The 21,865-nt window shown below is 34.9% G+C and overlaps 1 protein-coding gene and 1 long non-coding RNA gene across 2 annotated transcripts; one reads left to right on the forward strand and one right to left on the reverse strand.

Annotated features, from left to right (window-relative positions):
• Positions 1-12,286: 12,286 nt before the first annotated feature.
• Positions 12,287-12,702, reverse strand: LOC124457726. The gene is made up of 2 exons (XR_006952753.1): positions 12,510-12,702; positions 12,287-12,435 (listed from the first exon to the last, which is right to left on the reverse strand). It is a non-coding gene; the product is annotated as an uncharacterized LOC124457726 (long non-coding RNA).
• A 7,207-nt stretch (positions 12,703-19,909) lies between these two features.
• On the forward strand, positions 19,910-20,716 carry LOC124456903. Its single transcript, XM_047007212.1, has 2 exons — positions 19,910-20,058; positions 20,139-20,716. Exons 1-2 carry the CDS (start codon positions 20,016-20,018, stop codon positions 20,714-20,716), a joined length of 621 nt encoding a protein of 206 aa, XP_046863168.1. The 5' UTR covers positions 19,910-20,015.
• Positions 20,717-21,865: the final 1,149 nt, after the last annotated feature.

Consider the following 21,865-nt stretch of genomic DNA (forward strand, 5'->3'; position numbering starts at 1 on the left):
CATGAAATTACAATTTTTTAAAGAATGAAGTTATTGATAAACTGTTACAATTAAATTAACAACTTTACCATTATGTCAAACATATTGTCAAGCTCCTACAGCTTACCTCTTTGGTTAAACTTCACTTGTGAGTTGTGACCAACAATTGTATGTGAAAAATGATTAGAATTATGTTTGATTCACCGCATTGATCAACCAGCAGAGAGAAATTATTGCAACAAAGGGCTCGAAAATTTAATTTTTGCTAAAATCCATAAACTTCATTCAGTAAATTAAAATTTTTATTGTAAGTAATCATGTCACAAACAGAACTTATTCTGACAAAAACCAGTTATAGTTACTCTTAATGCAATCGTAATACTTTACACAGTAAAATGTTTACCAAAAGGTGAAACACAGATACACCAGAAAACTTTTTTAAAACATTTGACAGGGGGAAACTGTGCCAAGCCAACACCAATCCAATTCACAAAAGCATTCAGGAAGCTTTTTTATGTTAACTTCTCACATCATCAATAAGCATCCATGTCAAATATATAAATAATCTCGTGATTGAATTTAAAAAGGCAGAAATAACAAAGTTAAGTCATGTCGACCATATGGCAGTATATGTTTTACAAATTGCTATTCAAGCACTTTATTGGTGGAGGCCAACATGCTGCTGCTTATGTTCCAACTTGCTCAAAAAGTCATTCAAGCTTCACAAGTCACAACTGTGATGAATACAAAATATTTTGGCATCAGATGACTTTCATAGTGGCCATGCAGCAATTTTGGTGATTCGAATGTCCTGCCAAACGTTGTTTGCAACATATAAACTAACAGCGCGTTCAGACTGAGTGCTCCGGTACGGTGCTCAGGCACGGGCACCAATGTGAACACAACATTTTGATGGTGCCTGAGTCAAAGTGCCCGGGTTTGGGCACCCCCAAATTAGGTAGTACCCGAGTACGGTGCTCAGGCACGGGCACCAATGTGAACGCAAAGAACGGCGTCACAACAGAGATGGCGGGTGCTAAATGGACGAACGAGGAAACAGTTGCTCTTTTGAACGCTTATAACTCGGAAACTGTGCAAAACAACATTGATAGTATGAGCTCAAATAAAGAATTGTTTAACAATATACAAAGAATCATGAAAGAAGAGTCGATACAGAAAGGACTGTTGATCAAATTAAGACAAAGCTGAAGAAGCTGCGAAGTGGATATGTAAAATTGAAGGACAGAATGAAAACATCTGGATCCGAACACCCATACTTCTCAAGCTCTTAGCAGCGTGGGAAAAATGGCTTTAAAGCACTGGGACTTGCTGGATGGAATTCTCGGTAAGATAGCATTATCACAGCTCTACCTAAAATCTTTGTTTTCTACCAGTTATATGTTGTTTTTGAAAATACTGAAAACAATTGATGTAAACATAATTATTGATTAAATATGAAGGTACTAGGCGGTTAATGATCCTCCTGAGGATCAGTTGTTTCAAAGTGAAAGTGTGGTACAGACAGAAGACTCTGGACAGGATTGTACTGGTCAATTGGTCACTGGTGTACATGCTACTAATCATCATGCTGCTGATCTCGATGTTGCTGATCATGATGCTGCTGGTCACGATGCTGCTGTACAAAATACAAGAAAAAGAGCTGGAAAATCAATTCAAAGACGATCCAATAAAAGAGCTAGACTAGTTGATATGGTCAAGAGTTCTAATGATCAATTTGAAGAATTACAGAAGACATTGTCAAACAGTGTTTTAACTCCAGAAATGCGCGAGGTTGAACGTCAAGAAGACAGAGAATTTTTTAAGGAAATATTTTCTAATCTATGTAACACAATGGTTGGAATGACTCAAATGTTGACACAGGCCTGTCATGGTGCGTCACAGCACGTACCTTTCGGCAATCCAATATACCCACAAAATACTCAATTTTCTCATCACATGACCCATGGTTTTCAACCTCATGTTTTATCAAGAAGCTCATCGCCATATAGTAGCAGTCCTTCGGATAGAGTGACACCATCACCTCACATTTCATCATGTGAAGATATTGATTTAGATCAATTTGCACAGCATGACTAAAATTCTCACGAGGATAACATACTTTACATGTCAGCATATAATGTGAAGGTCAGACCATATAGATTGTTAAGTTTAAGTTAAGTGATCAACTGTTGCATTGATTGGATTCTTGAATGCTTTGCATATTAATTAAAAGGTGCAATGGTAAACAGTTTTGTTTCTAAATACAAGTGATGGTAATTAATTTTTTATGTTGAAAAAAGCTTAGTTAGCCTTAATAGTGTTATTGTTCAATTATTGTGCAATTATAGACATTTTATCAGAAATGTAAAAAATAAAATGACTGACCATGTCTTTTTCTTAAGTGTAATTTTTGCTTCATGCATTCAATTGAGAGGTTGAGAAATAAATAAGCTGTTCTTTCAAATCTTTGCAGTCTCTTCCTCATCTTTAATGAACTCTGCTTAATTTGATGATTCCTTGACTCAACTAACAATGTATTCTTTTGTTCAGTATTTATTTTTCTATTGAAGAGCCTTCCAAATTCTCAATAGATATGTGGGTATAAAGATAAGGGCATTAAACTAGGCTGTTATGGACTGGAGTGTGAGCAAGAATGACAAGTGTTATTGATTGTTTTGTCCCTACACATAAGAAACCAGGTAACATGATGAATTTAAACAGGAACAACTCTTTGATAAAGTAAAATGCTTAGCTTGTACATGTATAATCTGTCTATATTTTAATAAAGTTGCAGGTTTCTTTTTTGTCTTTTGTGAGCCAAGTAGGTAAATTTTTCAATTTGCTAAACAATGCTGCTTAAATGCTGCTTAAATGGAACTACAACAGGTAGTCCAACATCAGGTCAGTCACTCTGGTTGATTTTTCTCCAATTTACTGTTTTTCTTCAACAAGAATGTTTATTTGTGAAAGTCTGCAATAAAAACACTTCTTGGCTATCTTTAAGCATCAAAAAATTTCAAAGTACTTGATTGAATTTTCAAAAATCTCAGAGCTTCGTTGACTTTTGTACAAGCTGTTGACGCTCCTACTCCGAATTTGTCTCCGATTTCTCGATAATCAAGACCCTTTCCTAGCCTTTTTAACATCATTGCTACAATGATGTTAACTGGTATAGCAGGTCGCAGCCTTGTGGATTGTCGACCAAGTAAACGCATCGAATTTACTAGTTGCAGAAATAGGCGCTTTGGTAAACGATAACTCTCCAGCCATCTTTTTTCGCTCAAGCCAGTGAATTCACTGTCCAAAATGTTTTTCATGCGAGGAAAGGCCCATACACGTCCACAACGATTGATGTTTTGATTCAATAATATTATGAATTAAAGATCTTGTCTTGCAAAATACTTTTGTCACATGTAAAATTAAAGCACGATGACCCTGCAATCTTCTGCTGGACTCTGCTTTATTATGGTGAAACATTACAATAGATACGGCCGCCATCAAACATACCATAACCAGAGTGAAATGTACGCAGAGGCACGTATTGCACATGGTTTTAAAACTTGTTAACTATGGAAGAAATCAAAATAAACATAGACGAAACTAGTAAGTACTTTGTAGTGTGAACAGCCTGCAGATCTGTGCCCGAACCCGGGTATCGTTCTCCGGCACTCAGTCTGAACGCGGCCTAACTGGAGGATAATTTGATTTGTCACTTGTTTCAGCCACGACCGAGATTTCAAATGTAAGAACAAATGTCTTCAAGATTCTCTGCAGAATTCTTATATGATAAAATTAAAACTGACGACAAACCATATACCGAGTACGCATCTCGTCAGATACATATCTACTTTGTAAATATTCCGAATAAACCCTCATTTATCAAAACGGACGTCGAATTAATGATAAATTGTTGAGAGCTTGATGTGTTAACTGTATCCACACAAAAAAATATTTAAAAAAATGGCCAATCTATAGAAATATTTGGGTTTATTTGCCAAAACCCATCCGTAGAATTATATATTATATTGCGATCTGGCTGCATTTATCTGGCTGGAAACATGGCCGCCGTGTAAAGTTGCCCGGATGCTGGGGACACGAACATCAAAGGTTCCGACATCGAGTGGCGCTTCTGTATGTATCTATTCTGTGCTAATAATAAAATGCCCGCTTTTGGTTCAATTGCTCGTAACAAAAGAAGTAAAACTTTGTCGAGAAGATGTTATCAATTTTTTAAATATATATTCAATACACTAATAATTTTGATATAAACGTTATAATATAAATGTTAAGTGTTCAAACTTATCTTGGACAACTGTTTTCAGTGACTCTCATTGATGTATATATTGTTCTGGTTTCTTTACTTCTTTTTGTAAATGGTTTCTTTTCTTTTATTTAGTTCTTTTCGGGTTTCTCGTTCGTTTAACTTTTACTTGTGACTTTCTTCTGATGTGGACTTCCCTGAGTACCAACATGACTATAGCTTTCGTTTCTCTGCTTATACGTGATGGTACAATGAGGTAGGATTAACCGCTTGTGCGTCAGTTGATTAACCGCGTCCTGTACGTTGTCTGTGGTCAGTAGGTTGACCTCGTCCTATGCGTAAGCTTTTCCTGTTATTGTGTGGTTATTATGAATTGTTCCTGTTATTGTGGTTATAATACACAAGCATGTAGGAGTAAGGCATTTTACAAAGATCACTAACCAGTTAACTAATAATATATTTAAGTATATGACAATAATAAGCATACATGATTAAGGATTAACTTACATGATTAAGGATTGTCATGAAACACTGACCATAAATGATAAAAAGAACTAAGTATATGTTAATTGGAACAAGACAAAAGTTGTCCCAAGTTAGTGCTGGTCCAACTTTATCGATGGGGATTGAGACTATTAAACATATTCCATCCACCAAGAAACTTGGTGCAGTGGTGGATGAATGCTTCACTTTAAAAAATCACATTGTAAATGTGTCTAAAACAGCTGCCAAGGAATTGGAGTACTGTGTAGATCTAAAAAATACTTGACAAAGACACACTTAAAATCATGTCTAATGCTCTTGTATTACCACACTTTGATTACAGTTTTTTAGTATGGAACAATTGTTCCAATAGTTTACAAAGTAAATTACAAAACTTCAAAATAAAAGCTGGCCAAACAATTACTGGTGATTGCTATTAATGTGCCTCAGACTCTGTATGAGCTAAACTCTCCTTGAACACTTTAGAGGCAAAGAGGAAAGTGCAATTAGAGAATTTATTGATGCAAATAATGAACGGTAATTTTACTGATTATCTTCAACAGCTTTTCTCAATATGTACAAATGTATTGTATGAATTACAAAATAACAACGGTGTTCTTGACTTGCCGAAACCAAAAATGCGTACAGATGTGCAAAAACGTAGCTTTGCATACAGATGTGCAAAAGCGTTGAATAGCATTGAAGACAAAGGTAAATATCAATTGCATTAAAAATTTTTAGGGATTTAGTATTTTTATTTTATATGTAGCCTATTGCTTTATACTTAGATATAGTATTTTTTAAATTTTTTTCTTGCACGTCTATCTGAAAACCAACCTTTATTTTTTATATGTAGTTATATTTAAGGATCCAGGTTGAGATACTTTAAATAAGTGTAAATAATTAGTGCTTTCTTTTTGCATTTGCCTACCTTCAGATAACTTGTCACTTGTTTTTGCTACCTAAAGAATTAAAATTACAACCATTTACTTCCTATTTCTCAAATTTGGGTTTCTTACTGCGAGTTTGCCTTTCCTGAAGCATCGTCCATATCTTCTAAAATTCTAAGATCAGAATAAACTATATTTAACACAATATGCTCAATATGCTCAATTTGCAATACACACAATTGTCATACATTGGCACAAAATGACAACTCATGGAATCAGAGGATGGTAAGGGCAGCAATTGTTTGAATACCTTTTTCTTCATTTAACCTGTACTTGAGGGATTCACTTTTTAAAAGTACCTATCACCCAATTTTTATTATTTGATAAACAAGAAGTATAGCCCCTGCATAAACATCTTTTGTGAAAACGAGTTCTCTTTTTGTTATGTAAACAAGTTCTTTGAGCTTAAATATCTGCAAAAATAGCCATTTTTCACGACAATCAAAATTTATGTCCGGTCAAAATGAAGTATAGAGAGCCTGGGTTCAGTAACACAGAGCAAGGAACCCAACATCGGCAACTTATACTTATTTACATTTATACAGCAAAAGCGTCGCAGATTTTTAACATTTTTTAAATATATGCCAAATAGATGTGTTGCTGGTGGTTGTTTGATTTCTCCTCACCCTTCTAAAAACTCTGGTCTTCATAAACTTCCTGAAAACGACGATGTAGGGAGAAAGAGACAATGAGTGTGGATTGCTTTGTTGGCAGAAAGCCAACATGGTCGCTGATTGCAAACTCAAGACTTTTCTTGGGATATTTTTGGGTAAATGATTGTGAGAGTCCCTTGATAACAATCACGGGATTGCAATTGTTTGTCACTCCACGTTAAGAAATTATGCTGTCCATACAATACACAAGACAGCAAATCCTCGAAAGCTTCCTACTTGTATGAGAGTAAGAAGACAGCATTGTCAGGTAAGTAAACATGGTATTGTACTGCTATCGTAAAAACGTGTGATTTTTTTAAAAATAGGTTGTAAGAGAAGTGCTTGAAGAAGAAACCGTAGTTGTTGCAATGATCGTTGATCTGGTTAATAAGAACAGTCTGAGGAAAATGCAAATAAATGAAGATGTGGAAGACATCTCTCTCCTTGAGTGCGCACAAACAACAGACTCTCACAAGCAAGCATCATTTGTGAGTAAGCTTTCTTTATTTATAAATAGCTTGTACGGGATGTGCTTTTTATCAATTCACAAAATACTGATTCTTTTATATTTCAAAGAATCCTTCCCTCAAACACTTCTGGCACAATGTTGTAAAAAATTGGCAAGGAGAATCGGCAACTGCGAAATAAGTTAATCGATTTGTGAGTAAAAATAAAAGACACAAAAAGTAAGTTTCAAAAAGACACTCAGATAATAAATACAAAACATATCCTATCAGTTTCTAAATTATATCTTATAGATAGTTTAGATGAAAATGTGTTTAAAATTGCATCCAAGGAGAGAAAAAATTGAACTCCTGGAAGAACAAGACAGCTCTAGCTGAGAAGAAACTGATATCACTAAAGAACCTGGAGTTTCTGAGACATCATCTCCAGAGCACAGTTTATTCTCTGTTGATGATTCCTTTGTAAATGATGTCATTGAAATTGATTTTTCAGATTCAGAGTTATGTTCTTGCGACGATAAAGAGTCACAAACTTTCAAATATGTTTATTTGTCAGTTGAGTTCTTAGTTCAAGTATACTGCTATGCAACTATGGAGAAAATTAAATTTTTCTTTAACAATTTACAATGAATTGACAATTTGATTTAACTTGAAACGTCATGATCTTTTGCTTATAGCACAATAAATAAATTTGGAAATCGTTGCAGTGAAGCAAAGTTTATTGTGCTCATATCACAAATACTGCTTCTGTTCACTATTTGCACAGAATGTAAGTCAGTTAAGCCAGCAAACAAGACTTGCTGTTTAGGTAAAATGGTCTTGGTGACATCCAACTTTTTCAATCCCCATTGTGCAAAACTAGAAAATACTAGGAACAGTCAACCACTAATGACAGGGAAAAAATGGCCACTGGAAATTTTCTCCTTTGTTTCTCTACATTGGTTTTTGGGCTTTCCCTTCCAAAATTCTTCTGTTTTTTCAAAATATGGGACTGACATGTTTCTTTATCAAGACTTATAACAAAGTAAGTGCCAGTAATGACTTCAAATAAGTTATAAAATCTCATCTGCCATGTGTGCAAATGTTTATACAAGTTTGAACATTATCATTCATTTGTTTCCACAAAAAACTGTCTTCCATCATTCATCTGTGTTGAAAAAAGGATAGAAACGATCTTGTTGGAAAACTTGAAGCTACCAAAAACTTTTCCTGGTGATGGTCAGCATGATAGCATGGACGGCAGTGCTAAATACTATGCCTATACTATCTTTTCTTGCACAGTTCCCTACATCATTGATTTCTCATTGGTTCAGGTAGGGCAATACAAAAAATATCAACTTGGTTATTTCTTGGTCTGTCATTTATCGGATACGTTGAAGAGAACGTTATTTTCCGACATGTTGGAAAAAGCATTATTAATCGGGCATGTGGAATGTGCAGAAGTAAATGATATTCAATGGATGATACAAACAACCAACATTTATTTCAGCTCAAGTATTGCATGTATGTCAGTGTATTGACAGCATAGGCACACAAGACGAGCAGCTTCCCACCCCCCAAGACAGTTTAAAGATTGAAAAGATAGTTAAATTTTTAATGTTAGTCGTACGTAAAACGGCGGAACATTTTAGTGAGTTGGGAAAATTATTTACTGCCCCAGTACAGTTATGATTTACTGCCAGTATGCCTATGATTGTATTTGCCAATATTTAATGCCAGCACACCTATGAATAACAGTATTGTGAACCAACAGTATTCCTACATGATATATTGGTAAAGTATGATACAGGATGATACAAAGTCCCTGGCAGTATGACATTATATTTGACATTATTTTAGTCAGTTTCAGTTAAGGGGTCATGTAGTACAGGGTGTCCTTTAAAATTTCCTCACATGGGTAAGAGTCAGGTTTTGGACAATAAACAGGATGAGCCTTCAGACAAGTGCATGTTACAGAATACAGAGATACCTTTGAATGCAAAACCTATCAGTATAGACCCAGAGCAAGGGGGGCTAAATATTCCAGTCATGGTATTTCACAATAGTAATTGGGAATGAAATACAGAAGAGAGGTGGCAAATTTTTTAAAATTACTTTACTGTAAAATCTTTTTATTTTTTTCAAACACTATTTTACTGTAAACTGGAACTATTACATGAAAGGAACTTTTGTTTATTACTTTTGCACAAGCTATGACATTTTCTGCAAAAGTACTACTTGGCTTTAGGAGGATTTTTTAATAAAACACATTGAAAATGGTACGACAGTTGAGACAACCGTCACAAGACAACTGCCTTGTCCCTTTGACTTTGATTTGAATGTTCTACCACCAGCTACACAACAATATATTTTAATTCCAGTTTTATAACTAGGTCTGGTGTTTGCTTCAATGTGGAAGCAATTGATCTCGAATCATGAACAAATAAGTTCACAAAATTTTTGCGCCACGGCCAAGATACTTTCTGCCATGACAGCTATGTGCCCAAAGCAGTTTTGAATGAGAGCATAACAAACAATTTTTCTATCTCAAAATGAATAGCATGTCAATGTTCTTTTGAAGCTATTGACAGCAATCAAAGTATTGTTCTGTTGCTGAACTAGTCAAGCAAAATGTGTTAAATGCAAAAGATATGGCATGGACTGGGTTTATTTGTTTGTTGGCACTCTCTTCAGTTACATCCTGTAGCATTTTTTCTTATTATCCTGACATACACTCTAGTGCTTATAGGTGGAATTTATTATTTAACCAAAGAATTGAACCTCAAATTCTATCAAGGGCTTGTGCTTCCACTAGTAATTATTTGCGAGTTTGGACTGAGACAACCATGACAACTAAGGCTCTTCCATATGGTACATCTCACTGTAGCACTTTGGGTCCTTGCAATGCTAGTTTTTCTATTTCATCTTCTGCCTTGCAATTTACAGATAATAAAACTGCAAATGTGGTTTGCCTAGAAATCCATGTTGGTTTTTGTAGAGAAAAGGTGAGAAGTATGGAAATTCATGAAATTGAAAAACACATTGACACATTGGCCTGATGCTAAAAGTGCAATAAAAAGGCATATAAGTACGTCATCGTATCGGTCACGGAAAATAACAAGCTACGGCTATTTGTCTGTGAACTAATTTGATTGGCTTGTTGTCAATGTCGAAATGGTTAGCTAAAAATTCACTTTCATTAAAAAATTGAAATAACAATTGTAAAGATGGAGACACACCATGCTAGCCATTTGAAAGTGGGCGATTCATTTAAATGTTTTGAAGACGTAAAACAAGCTGTAAAGGATTATGAAATTGCACATTTTATGAATTATAAGAGAGACTGGCGAACAATGGCAAGCGCCAAAAGAGTCAAGATTAATAATCCAAATCCCGACCTTGTGTACTACGAAATAAAATACACGTGCATGAAAGGTGGAAGGATTATAAAAGCCAAGCTAGTAGTCAAGACCAAATCAGAAGTAAATACATTCCATCATTTTACCACTATAATATTATCATATAATATTATATTATTCTGTCTAGTTCCTTTAAAGAGAACTGTAGCTCTTTTATTCAATTCCGTGTGTGCATCCAAAGATGGACAAAACCTAGTTGTAGTAAATATAGAAACAGCCCACAATCACCAATTATGCAAAGTACAAAGAAGATAGATTTTATAAATACTTTTGTTTGCTCTCATCAGTATAATCATAAACGATGCAGTCAGTTCTTAGAGCCTTAATTTTTTTTTCTGTTCATAGGAAACTGTTCAGTTTCTTCCAAAACAAGGCAGACTTGACAAACAACTGCTTGTTGATGTCAAAAAGATTTTAAGTACTAGACCTAACAAGAAACTTTTCCAAGATCATATCCGCTAAGCCACTGGCAAATTTGTAAAAATTAAATCATTTCTTTCTGTTTTGACTGAGCAACTTCATAAGCCTTATAATGTTCAGAAAACCTGACAGTCTGTTTTCTTGAAACAACAAACATGGCATTTGCAACATTTTGGTTAATGATATAAATACCAATAACTTCCCAAAACTGGGGAAATTCAACATAATCATAACCAATGTGGACAGTAGCTCCTACTTTATATTTTGGTGCCCAATTTCAGTGCCTTTGCAAATAAACGTGCTATTTCCACCTTCAGCAGACTGTAGGCGATAACAAACTCCTTCTTGGTGCCTCTGCCAACGAGTATGGTAGGTTTATAAAATTACCAATCACTATTGCCAACCTCTTAAAGTAATGAAGATCATATCTTCATTTAAAGTAATGGTGTTTTGCTTCGTAGCGCATGCACGAACTTCACACAAGAGGCCCAAATTTGTTAATTGATACAGAATACAAGCAAGAATTGTAAATTAGTTTTGAAAACTGCAGGTTTTTGAAGCCACATGGTTTGTAATTGTAAATCAGAATTCTAAACTTTTTGACACTGCTCATTGTAACCTTGCACTGTTTGCAAAACAAAGTCATCCTCATGAAACTAAACAAATAAGTTAAATTAAGTCCACCCTAAACACATACAGTATCTACCACTGAAACCATTTAAATTAAACCAACACATTGTCTGAAGTAAAGCACTTTTACATAAACTAAGTACTTTATATTTTTCAAAGTTTACATACTCTGGAGAAAGCATAAACCATGCAATAGATGCAGTGGCAAGTGGCAATTAAGTATTACTGTAGCTACATTATATATACCATTTCAGTTATTTCTGTAGCATTTCCCATACAGACTCTGCATTTTCTGTAAGACTGTGATCCTTGCTTAAACCCACCAAGATATTGTGAACCAAGATTATTTCCAGATATAAATGCAATTGTTCCTGCAAAGCATCTTCGCTGATTATTTATTATAAACTCATAGCCACCATCCTAAAAAGTTAATTTATTCCTTAATTTATTAGAGTTCTTAAAAGAACAAAACATGAAAAACATGCATCGACACTAGTCCAATAAATGCTCTTAGCATAGGTTCTACACCATATATCTTGAGATGCTTACTAGACACTAGTACAAGTAGTTGAATGGAATTGATGTGAGACCAGTGTTCCGGGCGTATATTGCCCAATGTATAATAAAAAGCGGCTATATGAAATGCAAAAGGTAACCAGAAAATTTAATGAAATAGACATTTTTAAACCTACAGTATGGGAATTACTAGCACATTAAATTAAATTATGATACTAACCTAATTTATGTTTGTTAGCTCTTGATCCTAATGGGTTACAAACTTCTATTTCATCAAAATAAATAAGAAGTTGCAATGCCAATGGATCTTTACTGAATAGTGGGTGCTCTTTAAAGCCTTCACCATCACAATAATCAGACAAAAAATTACTGTTGCAAAAATGAGGATTTTCCACCTACAAAATTGGATCGGATAGAGTCAGGTGCAGAACAAAGCTAAGGCAATGGCAATATTAAAATTTTCTATATTCAGCATTGTGTTCGATGGACAATTTTATACATACATCACATGCACATGTAATCAACACAAATCTCATTATGAATTGACTCATCATTAAGAAGCTGTTGAAGACTTTCCAACAAGGTAATATAGTATGCATCATCTGTTTTTTTGAGATCTCTCAATCTATTTCCCCTTCCTTTCTTAGTGTGGTATTTTCCAAGAACAATCTTTTGTGGTTCCTAAAAAGTGAAATATTGATTGTAAAATTTTGATTACTTTTTTTATAAATTTCTAAACGAATTTTACAACTTACCACAAGATTAAACTCCTTGTAGTATTCATATTGGAGAAACTCTTGGTCAATACCAGCAAAAGGATTTGAGATTGGGTTGTCTTCATCAAATAACTCATTCACCTCTGGTAGGTTGTTTAAGTCAATCCCAGCGTTTTTAAGGCAGCTAGTTATACCAGACTTTAAAAGGTTAATGCTTGTCTGAGTAACTTTCGTAGCATTCTCAACGAAGGAATCAACAATAGTTTGAGGTACACGTCCTCTTTCTTTGAAACTTAAGAAACATAAAGCATTCGCTCTAGATAAATTGTCCTGGTCAGCCATAATGTCAAACCCTTCTTCCTGTTCAGGGTCTGTATTATCAATCTCATGATTTTGATTAGCATTGTCGTTTCCCCTATCAGTATTCAACTTTGCGCTGTTCCTCATATTGCGCACGATGTTATGTTTTCGAATAAGGTGATTTCTCAATGATAAAAATTTCTTAAACGTCCTGGCACAGCCATCGATGCCACAAACAACATGAAAATTTGGTTCATCACGATGAACACGGCCAATATGTGTTATTAGTAATTGAAGAGAATCTGAAACGAATTCTAGGCAAATATTACATCGATATAGACGCTCCATGACATAATTCACTTGAAGAATACAATTCACTTCTGAAGAGAGTCGGGAACATTTCACACCATACTAACCAAATCATTATTATTGCAGCATGCTAAGTTGATGTTCGAATAAATGACTTCATTTTTTTTACTCAGGTCCGCGGAATCCTGGCAAATGTTAAAGCCAATAAATTAAGCTGTTTTAGTAATTAAAAAAAGTATTTGGAAAACGTTTTTAACAATGGATTTGAATGATAGTTCTCATTCGGAAAGCGAGTTTTACTATGCCGACGAGCTTGGAAATATCGTGGAAAATGTTAGCGACAAATGGTAGGCTGAACCCCATTGGCCAATTTTAGTGGTACAAGCTTTCCATAGCAAGCCTAAAGCAAATAGCACATTTCAGCAGATTTATACGAATCAATGCATAGCACTTCACGTATGATATCTATATCTTGTATCTAATAGCAGATAAATAAAGAAAATATTGAACATAACGTTTAAAAAATGCATCTTTACATACCTTTACATATTCGAACTCAGACGTAAAAAGTGGACGTATTTGGTCACAAATTTTATTCTTCAACGTCCTTGAATCCCAAGCAGTGTCAACTGGAAATCCATGCACAACATTCCTCTCCGTTTCAAGAGTGACACGAGCGTTATGTGTTGGAACCTGCCCTTCATCTGGATCTGGTATATACACTAGGTCCTTATAAACAATTTTTGGGATCTGATCTGCCTTACGCTTTCTCATCCGATTTTTCTGGGAACGTGAAGTACTTGAGCCGGAAATTGAAGGCCTCGTGTTCCTCCCTGGACAAGTGGGAGTTGTTTCCTGGTGGCTGTTGGTGTTGTAACTATTGTTTATTGTCGTTGTTGTCGATGTCGGTAATCGTAGTGAAGGAAATCTTAAGCGAAGTTCCTCGTTCACTACTGATGTTTGAGATGGTGAATTATTCCTCGAATTTGATTGTGGGTTAGTATGCTCATTAAAGTCGACACCAGTTAGTCTCGCAATCTGCGTAAAGGCGTCCTGGAGAAGATGTCTTCTTTGAATTCTACTTTGCTGGTCCGCCATTTTAGATTATTTGCAAATAGCGGGAAATTGGTTTTCACCCCACGATTTTCAGGTGTGTGGCGGGTAGACTATGAATTTAATTAGCATGAATTTTTGCACTTAGCATGAATTTTTGAACTTAGCATGAATTTTGAATTTAGCATGAATTTTTGAACTTAGCATGAATATATTTGAACTTAGCATGAATATATTTGAGCTTAGCATGAATTTATTTGAACTTAGCATGAATATTTTCAGTTAGCATGAACATTTGCAATATAGCAGTTTTGTCCGCTTCAGCGCCCCATAATTTACCGTTTATATTTCGGTCCGAATAGAAAAATTGTTCCTCTCGACATCAAAAATGGCCTTTGGCCTCGGGCCGTTTGGGACCTCTGGAAAATATTTTTACATTTATTTCACGCGCGTTCTGATTGGTCAAAGCCCAATCCAAACATCAAATGGCTGTTCTTTTTTCGCTTGAATGGACCTCCCCAAAGTCTTGGTCCGTACAAGCGAAAAAACAACTCGACCAGTATCCTCCTGTACGAACCTCTTGCTCAGTCATTAACATATATTTATCTTTTTAATTTAATTTTGATTTTTTGTACTTGAATAGTTTGATTCAGCTGGTATTTTAAACAATACATCTGATGAGCTGTCGAAGGCATGTGGCATAAAAGGAGGGCAAGTTATAGGAATCAAAAATACATTGGCAAAGATTAACAACTTGGACAAGTTTCTACCAGTAAGAAATGTTCCATCCACCATTGAACCATCCACCCAGAAGATCGCTTTATCCACTAGTCATTCCTTTGCCATAAATGACAATGTCAGCAATTCTTCAGCGTCAATTGAAGAAGCTCATTTTTCAACAGGCACACCCTCACCTACAACATCCAGTACACCTCAACATACCATAGCATCTGAAAAGAGTGGTCAACCTTCACCAAGCATTGTACTTGTGGAAGAAAGGAAACCGAACAAGAACTGGATAAAAGATTTTAAACTTCCTATTTCTGTATGTTAAATAATATACCTCATAATAGGCCACATTCTAATGTTAAAATTTATCTTTTGTATTTTACAGTTTTCTCCAAGAGTGAATGAAGCACTGCAAGCAGGAAAACTTAATGGAAACTTAAGGGATGAGTTTACTAGGGACATTTGTTCTTTTATTAAAGCTCATACGATGTTTCCATCCAGAGAAGAAAAATAAAGAGTGGCGTCCATGATTGTAGAAAAATATACTTTTCTTGTCGATTCACTTAGAGCTGGTACAGTAAGTCATATTCATATTATTTAATGCATAAGATAATCTTTAGAAGAAATCCTATAGCTTTGCTCGTTATCTCTTATAATGTGCAGCATGAACTTTCTTCGTTACAGGGGTCATGGTTGAAAGCAATCACTAATCGATTCAAAAACATGCATAGAAAGAAGACAAAATCAACAACAAGATCTGTTTGTGTGTCTCAAAGTACACAAAAGCAGCTAGAAACAAAAATGAAAAGGCGTAAGCTGTATGATGTTTCTGATATGGATAATGGTGAGACTGCAGAAATGTGCAAGGAAGATAAAAAAGCCATGGTAACCGAGATGACGAAAACAAACAAAAGATATAGACTAATTAAAGAACTCATTGAGTTGACCTACCCCTACCGGCGCCAAAAATTTATAAATGAACCAAAAGTGTTGAATGAACTACTGACTGAGTATCCAGCTCTTCAGCTTGTTTCAGAGGTAAGAATAAATATTTTTTGAACAGAACTATTGCATAGAATTTTACCAGCTGTAGTTGACATCTTTTGCAGTAAACTTGCTTTTTTTTGTAACTTGTATTTTTGCAACTGGAATAGGTAAAAGCAGAATTTGGTCGAATTTTGGCAGACCAAAATGCAGTCAGCAACATGTTTATCCATTAGAATAATATGGTTCAAAATGTAATGAAATGGGCAGGCAATAGTGACAACAAACACATTAAAATATTGATGTGAGAGATGGAGGCCATGCCGTTGCAAAAACCTAATAAGGAAGCTGGAATGTGTATTCAATTAAGTCTGACCATTTACAGAGTTCCAGCGGTGGATTTATGGGAGGGGTGCAGGGATGCTCACTTCTCTAAGCTCTCGTCAACAGCGTGGTGCATAGAGGGATAAAAAATTGCATTTTTCATGACTTTTAAGTTTTAATTAATGCTGAACATTTATTATTATTATATATAAAATATTTAGCGAATTTATTTGTTTCTAACATTCGGATTTTAGTTGCTCACAAAACCAAGCCCCCCACCTAAAAACTCTAAGCTGGATCCACCACTGTAGAGTTTCATCTTAAAGCATGAGCACTTAAATCTACAATGGCAAAATGTATACTGTAATTATTAATCAGTTGGTTGTATATTTTGCAGATATAAGGAGTGCAGTTACAGCATTGATTATTCATGTTGTGTTGAATGAAAAATCCACAGCAAATTGCTTAGTTTTCAAGATCTGCTGCATAAGTAATAGATACCGAAACTATATAAAAACTGCATGGATAAAATTTTATGTATGCTTTAATAAAAATACAATTATATTACTGTCATGACATGACAATATTGTGTCTCACTTTCAATGACCTAATAATTCTAAATGTGTTTATGTTTATGCTGTTGTTTAGGAAGATGACTCTTTTGATGATGAAATAGCAAACACCACCTACCCACGACTAATTGGATCGGGAGAATTAGGGAGTCTGGAGCCCCTCGTAATTGCTACCGAAGGGCAAATTTTTTTAAATCTATCAAAAAAAATATAGAAATTTCATTGTCTATAGTACTACGTCTAGGTACATTTTATGTACTTAATATGGAATATACACCAAAGGCCGGTAACATTTATGCCCTTTTGGAAGCAGTTTTGATGGGCAAGCCTGCAAATGCAAAGAAAAGGGTTTCAGTTCAGAAGTTTGTGAAAAGTTTGGGGCTTTAGAGATTATAATATAGTAGTATTTCTAAGATGTTTTATATATTTAATTATATATATACATTTAACTTTTCTTGTTTCATATATTGACTTGTTTATAGTATGTTTTATGTTTTGTATATATTTATGTGTGAATACATGCATATAAATCATTTGATTTTTTTAAATATATTTATTGCTCAGCATTTTTGTGTCGCGTGTTTAACTGGCCTTACTTAAAACAATAAGAAAAGGGGTTACAAAATAACACCGAATTAAGTGTCATTTTGACACTGGACGTTAAGGGCTAAATTAACACTTTAACAAGTGCTATAATAACACCAAGAATAGGTGCTATTTTAGCACCAAACTCGGTGTTAATTTAACACCAGTAAGAAAATGACACCCGAAATGGTGTTATTTTGTACCTTTTAATTTAACACCACTTTTTAGTGTTAAATTAACACCTTTAAATTTACAGTGTATGTTTTCTGCTGACTAGATTGTCTAATTACTTGATTTTTTTATAATTGTGTTGGGTCATTATTGTGCTTTCTCAGTACTATGTTTTCCTATGACTAGATTGTCTCATGACTTGATCATTTGATAATTATGTTGTCATCACTGTGTTTTCTTATTACTATGTTTTCCTATGATTAGATTGTGTCATGAATTGATTTTTTTGATAATTCTCTTGTGTCATCACTGTGTTTTCTCATTACTATGTTTTCTGTTGACAACATTGTCTAATGACTTGATTTTTTGATAATTGTGTTGTGTCATCATTGTGTTTTCTCACTACTATGTTTTCCTATGACTTGATTAAGTTTAATAATTGTGTTGTGTCATCACTGTGTTTTCTCATTACTATGTTCTCTATTGACTACATTGTCTAATGACTTGATTGTTTGATAATTATGTTGTGTGATCACTGTGTTTCCTCATTACAATGTTTTCTGTTGACTAGATTGTCTCATGACGTGATTAGGTTTGATAATTGTGCTGTGTCATCTCTGTTTTTTCATTACTATGTTTTTGGATGACTAGATTGTCTCATGACTTGATTGTTTGATAATTGTGCTGTGTCATCACTGTGTTTTCTCATTACTATGTTTTTGGATGACTAGATTCTCTCATGACTTGATTGTTTGATAATTCTGTTGTGTCATCACCGTGTTTTCTTAGGACTGTTGTCTAGTGATATGTACGGTGGCCCACAAGTACAAGCACACTTACAAATAACAGCATCCGCGCACAAATTCGAGGATGCACACTTACAAATAACAGCATACGCGCACAAATTCCAGAGTGGTCCACAAGTACAAGCACACTTACACATAACAGCATACGCCCACAAATTCGAGAGTGGCCCACAAGTTCAAGCACACTTACAAACAACAGCATACGCGCACAAATAAATATTCACATTCATGGCTTATTACATGACGTTTCGTAAAATTGGGCTGCAAAAACCGAAAAGATTGCCGGCGAGAAATATTTTATGATTCACATGTTCACAATAGCAATAAGTCAATAACCCAACGATGTTTTGTCCACATTGTGGAAAAGAAAAGGATGAAAATGCAAATTTTTGCGAGAACTGTGGTGCAAGTGTATCAGAAATTAAACCTTCGGCCTCTAGTCAACAACCGTTAACTTTCGAAGAGTACATAAAGAACGCAGTCGCCAATCCTTGCACTGATCGTGGCGATCAACTAGAAAATTCCCACCGCGCTGGTAGTTCGTCTACCTTTCAAACTATTAGAAAAAGGAAGTCAAATGAACGATTAAGTCAAATAAAAAAAAAGGAGAAGAAAGATGAAGTAGTGAAGGTATGTGTATTCAATGTTATGATTATGCCAATTATATAAATTTGGTTAATGAAACTCAATTTTGTGTTGTAGATAAAGATTGGAATAATTGAACTCGACGGTAAAAGACTTAAAATAAGAAGATCTTCTTTACTTCCTGTTGATGTTCGAAAATCAGATACATTAGTTCCTGTAAAGAATGCCGGAGTTCAGAAACAGCTTGCCCACAACAGACATCTCAGAGATCATAATGAAACTGAGTGGCTTTCACTTTACCCTGATATGGATATCGTGGGAAATATTCCAGGAAGCAGTGAAAAATTCTCTGTGGAAAAATATAAAAATGAACTTGGATGTCCATACAGTCGAGTAAATTTGTACATTTGCAAAATGCTTGATTTTGAAGGTAAACACTAAGTTCAAAATAATTCCGGGTATTATTTTTGCATTTAGACTGCTGGAGTGAGCATTAGGGGCATTGCACAAGACAAACACTGGCTGTATTGAAAACTGATATGTCATGAAATAAATAATCAAAAAGCAGTCACATTTTATTGAAGCAACATTTCTAAGCTTCCCAGAGTTGAATGGGCCTATTGACTGTATTTTACTGGTGAACAAAGGTTCACTACTGGGGCAAGCACAGAGCAAAATGCGAAAAATGCCCTAGTACATAAAGGTTAAAAAATGCCTTAGAATAATTATCTTGCAACTAACATTAAACCTTCAAAAGAATATGTTTGTAGGGTTAGTAATTATGTTATATTCTAAATTTAGTAGCCAATGATTTGACTGAAGACCTCGAGGAAACGGTTGTTCCAGATACTGCTGATGTTTTTGAAGATAATTCTGTGCAAGAAAATTCTTCACAAACTATATGTGAACTGGGAAATTCTCAACAAGTCAATGCAACACCAGATAATTTTGTGGAAGTTAATCATGCTCATACCAATGCTGTTCCAGCTAGTCTTGCAAAAGCTAGTCTAGTAGAGGCCAGCCATGTTCAAACAAATCCTGTTCCAAGCAATGTTGTTAATGTTGATAATAGTTGTGTGGAAGCTGTTTCCTTTCAGGTTGATTCATTTTCAGTTGAGCAAATCATTATGGAACCAGGTGAAATGCCTGCTCAAATTTTTCAGGATGCAGGTATAACTAATGATTTGTTACATATGTATCCTATACATTTTGTATATTTCATTGTTTTTGTATTTTAATTTATTTTTTAGATGTAACTGAATCCCTACTAGATAATATTGAACCAGAGCCAAATCTTGTAGAACCAGCTCAAGTTAATTTACCCGAGGAACAATTGCATGTGCTAGATCTGCTAATCCATCGCACAACCCTTTTGAAAGACATGATAACAGAATTTTATAATCCAAATGTATTGAAATCTACTATATTTTTTAAAGTAGTTGATGCAAGAGGTATGTTTGAGGAGGGAGAAGGAAGAGGTGTTGCACGTGATCTTCTTACAGAGTTTTGGCACCTTTCTTATCAGTCATTATCTATTGGAGCATCTACCAAGGTGCCAGCCAGTCGTCATGATTATCAAAAGCTGGAATGGGAGGCAGTGGCTAGAATCATGTTGTATGGCTACTGCAAAGAAGTGTTCCCCATTACATTGTGTTCAGCTTTTGTTGCATGTACTCTTCATGGTGAAGACAGTGTTTCTTGTGAAGTGCTGTTAAACTCTTTCATGGAGTATATGGCTGAAGACGAGAGAGAAGTGGTTGATAACTTAATGAAAAATCGATCAAAGATATGTAAAAATGAAGACTTACTTGAAGTTTTAGGAAGCTAAAAGTGCTATCTCAATCCCACAGAAGAAAATATTGAAGATATATTATGCCAATTAGCTCACCAAGAACTTATCCAAAGACCGCGGTACGTTTCCAATTGTTGGGCAACAATATTGCAATCATTGACAAGTCATCCTGCGTTTTAAGATGTTGCAAGCATTCTTTGCTTTTACCAAGAAAGAAAACCCACGTCCAAAAAGGTTTTGAAAATTCTAGATGCCTCCCCCGAAAATGAGGCACAACGAAATGCATTTGATCATTTGGTGCGCTATATAAAGTCTCTAGGTGGCAACGTAACCGCGTTCCTTCAATTTACCACAGGTTCTGATATCATTTTAGAAGGTCAAAAGTTAAAAGTGTCATTTACAGAACTTAATGGTTTACAACGTCGTCCTGTAGCACACACATGTGGACCATTGCTAGAGATTCCCAGCACTTATCAATTTTATAATGAACTTGTAGAGGAGTTTTCGTCGATCCTAAGAGAAAAAAGTGCATGGTCGTTTGACATTGTATGAAAGTTCTATCACATGTTTTAGCACACTATTATGACATATTATATTGTGTTTTACATTGTAGAAACACTTTTTTTAGTTCACTTTTGTTAAAAAAGATTTTATGGACAATGATGTGGTGTCATATGAAGATGGAGGTTATGGACCTTCCCTGAATATGAAATTATCTTATTTCTTTATAAGATTACCATATACGTTATCGTTTTGAGTTATTAATGTTAAATATGTTTTGTTCATTGCTATTTGCTTTAAGCTGCTTCTAGAAGTCTTTCATATGCCATTAAACCTTCTCTCCATGTCTGGATCTGTCCAATTCGTAACACCTTTTCTGTCGACACATTAACTGAATTGTAAATCTCTATAAGATCTTCGTCGTCATATTGTTTCTGAAAATCTTCAGCTCCAACTGCTTCAGGTAGAAGGTAAAGCTGATCAGGGATCCCCGCATGAGTGTAAAATCTGGATTTGCGTACATAGTGACTGTTCCACGATTCCTTGATTTGGTCAAGTCCTTTTTTTAAAGCCCCGTTCACACGGGGAAATTTTCTTTGACAAATGATATATGACAAATGCATAAGTTCATGTGAACGGCTATCAAATTTTTGGTTACATAGCACTGTCACTAGATTGCCTTCG

This window comes from Xenia sp. Carnegie-2017, unplaced genomic scaffold (genome assembly GCF_021976095.1).
Source record: "Xenia sp. Carnegie-2017 unplaced genomic scaffold, XeniaSp_v1 HiC_scaffold_6, whole genome shotgun sequence".
Lineage (NCBI taxonomy): Eukaryota > Metazoa > Cnidaria > Anthozoa > Malacalcyonacea > Xeniidae > Xenia > Xenia sp. Carnegie-2017.

Bases quoted from the DNA above. Each gene is read 5' to 3' on its own strand.
- LOC124456903 (XM_047007212.1), top strand. From the start codon at position 20,016: ATGGAACCAGGTGAAATGCCTGCTCAAATTTTTCAGGATGCAG. The intron at 20,059-20,138 runs GTATAACTAATG...TTTATTTTTTAG, and splicing joins TCAAATTTTTCAGGATGCAG to ATGTAACTGAATCCCTACTA.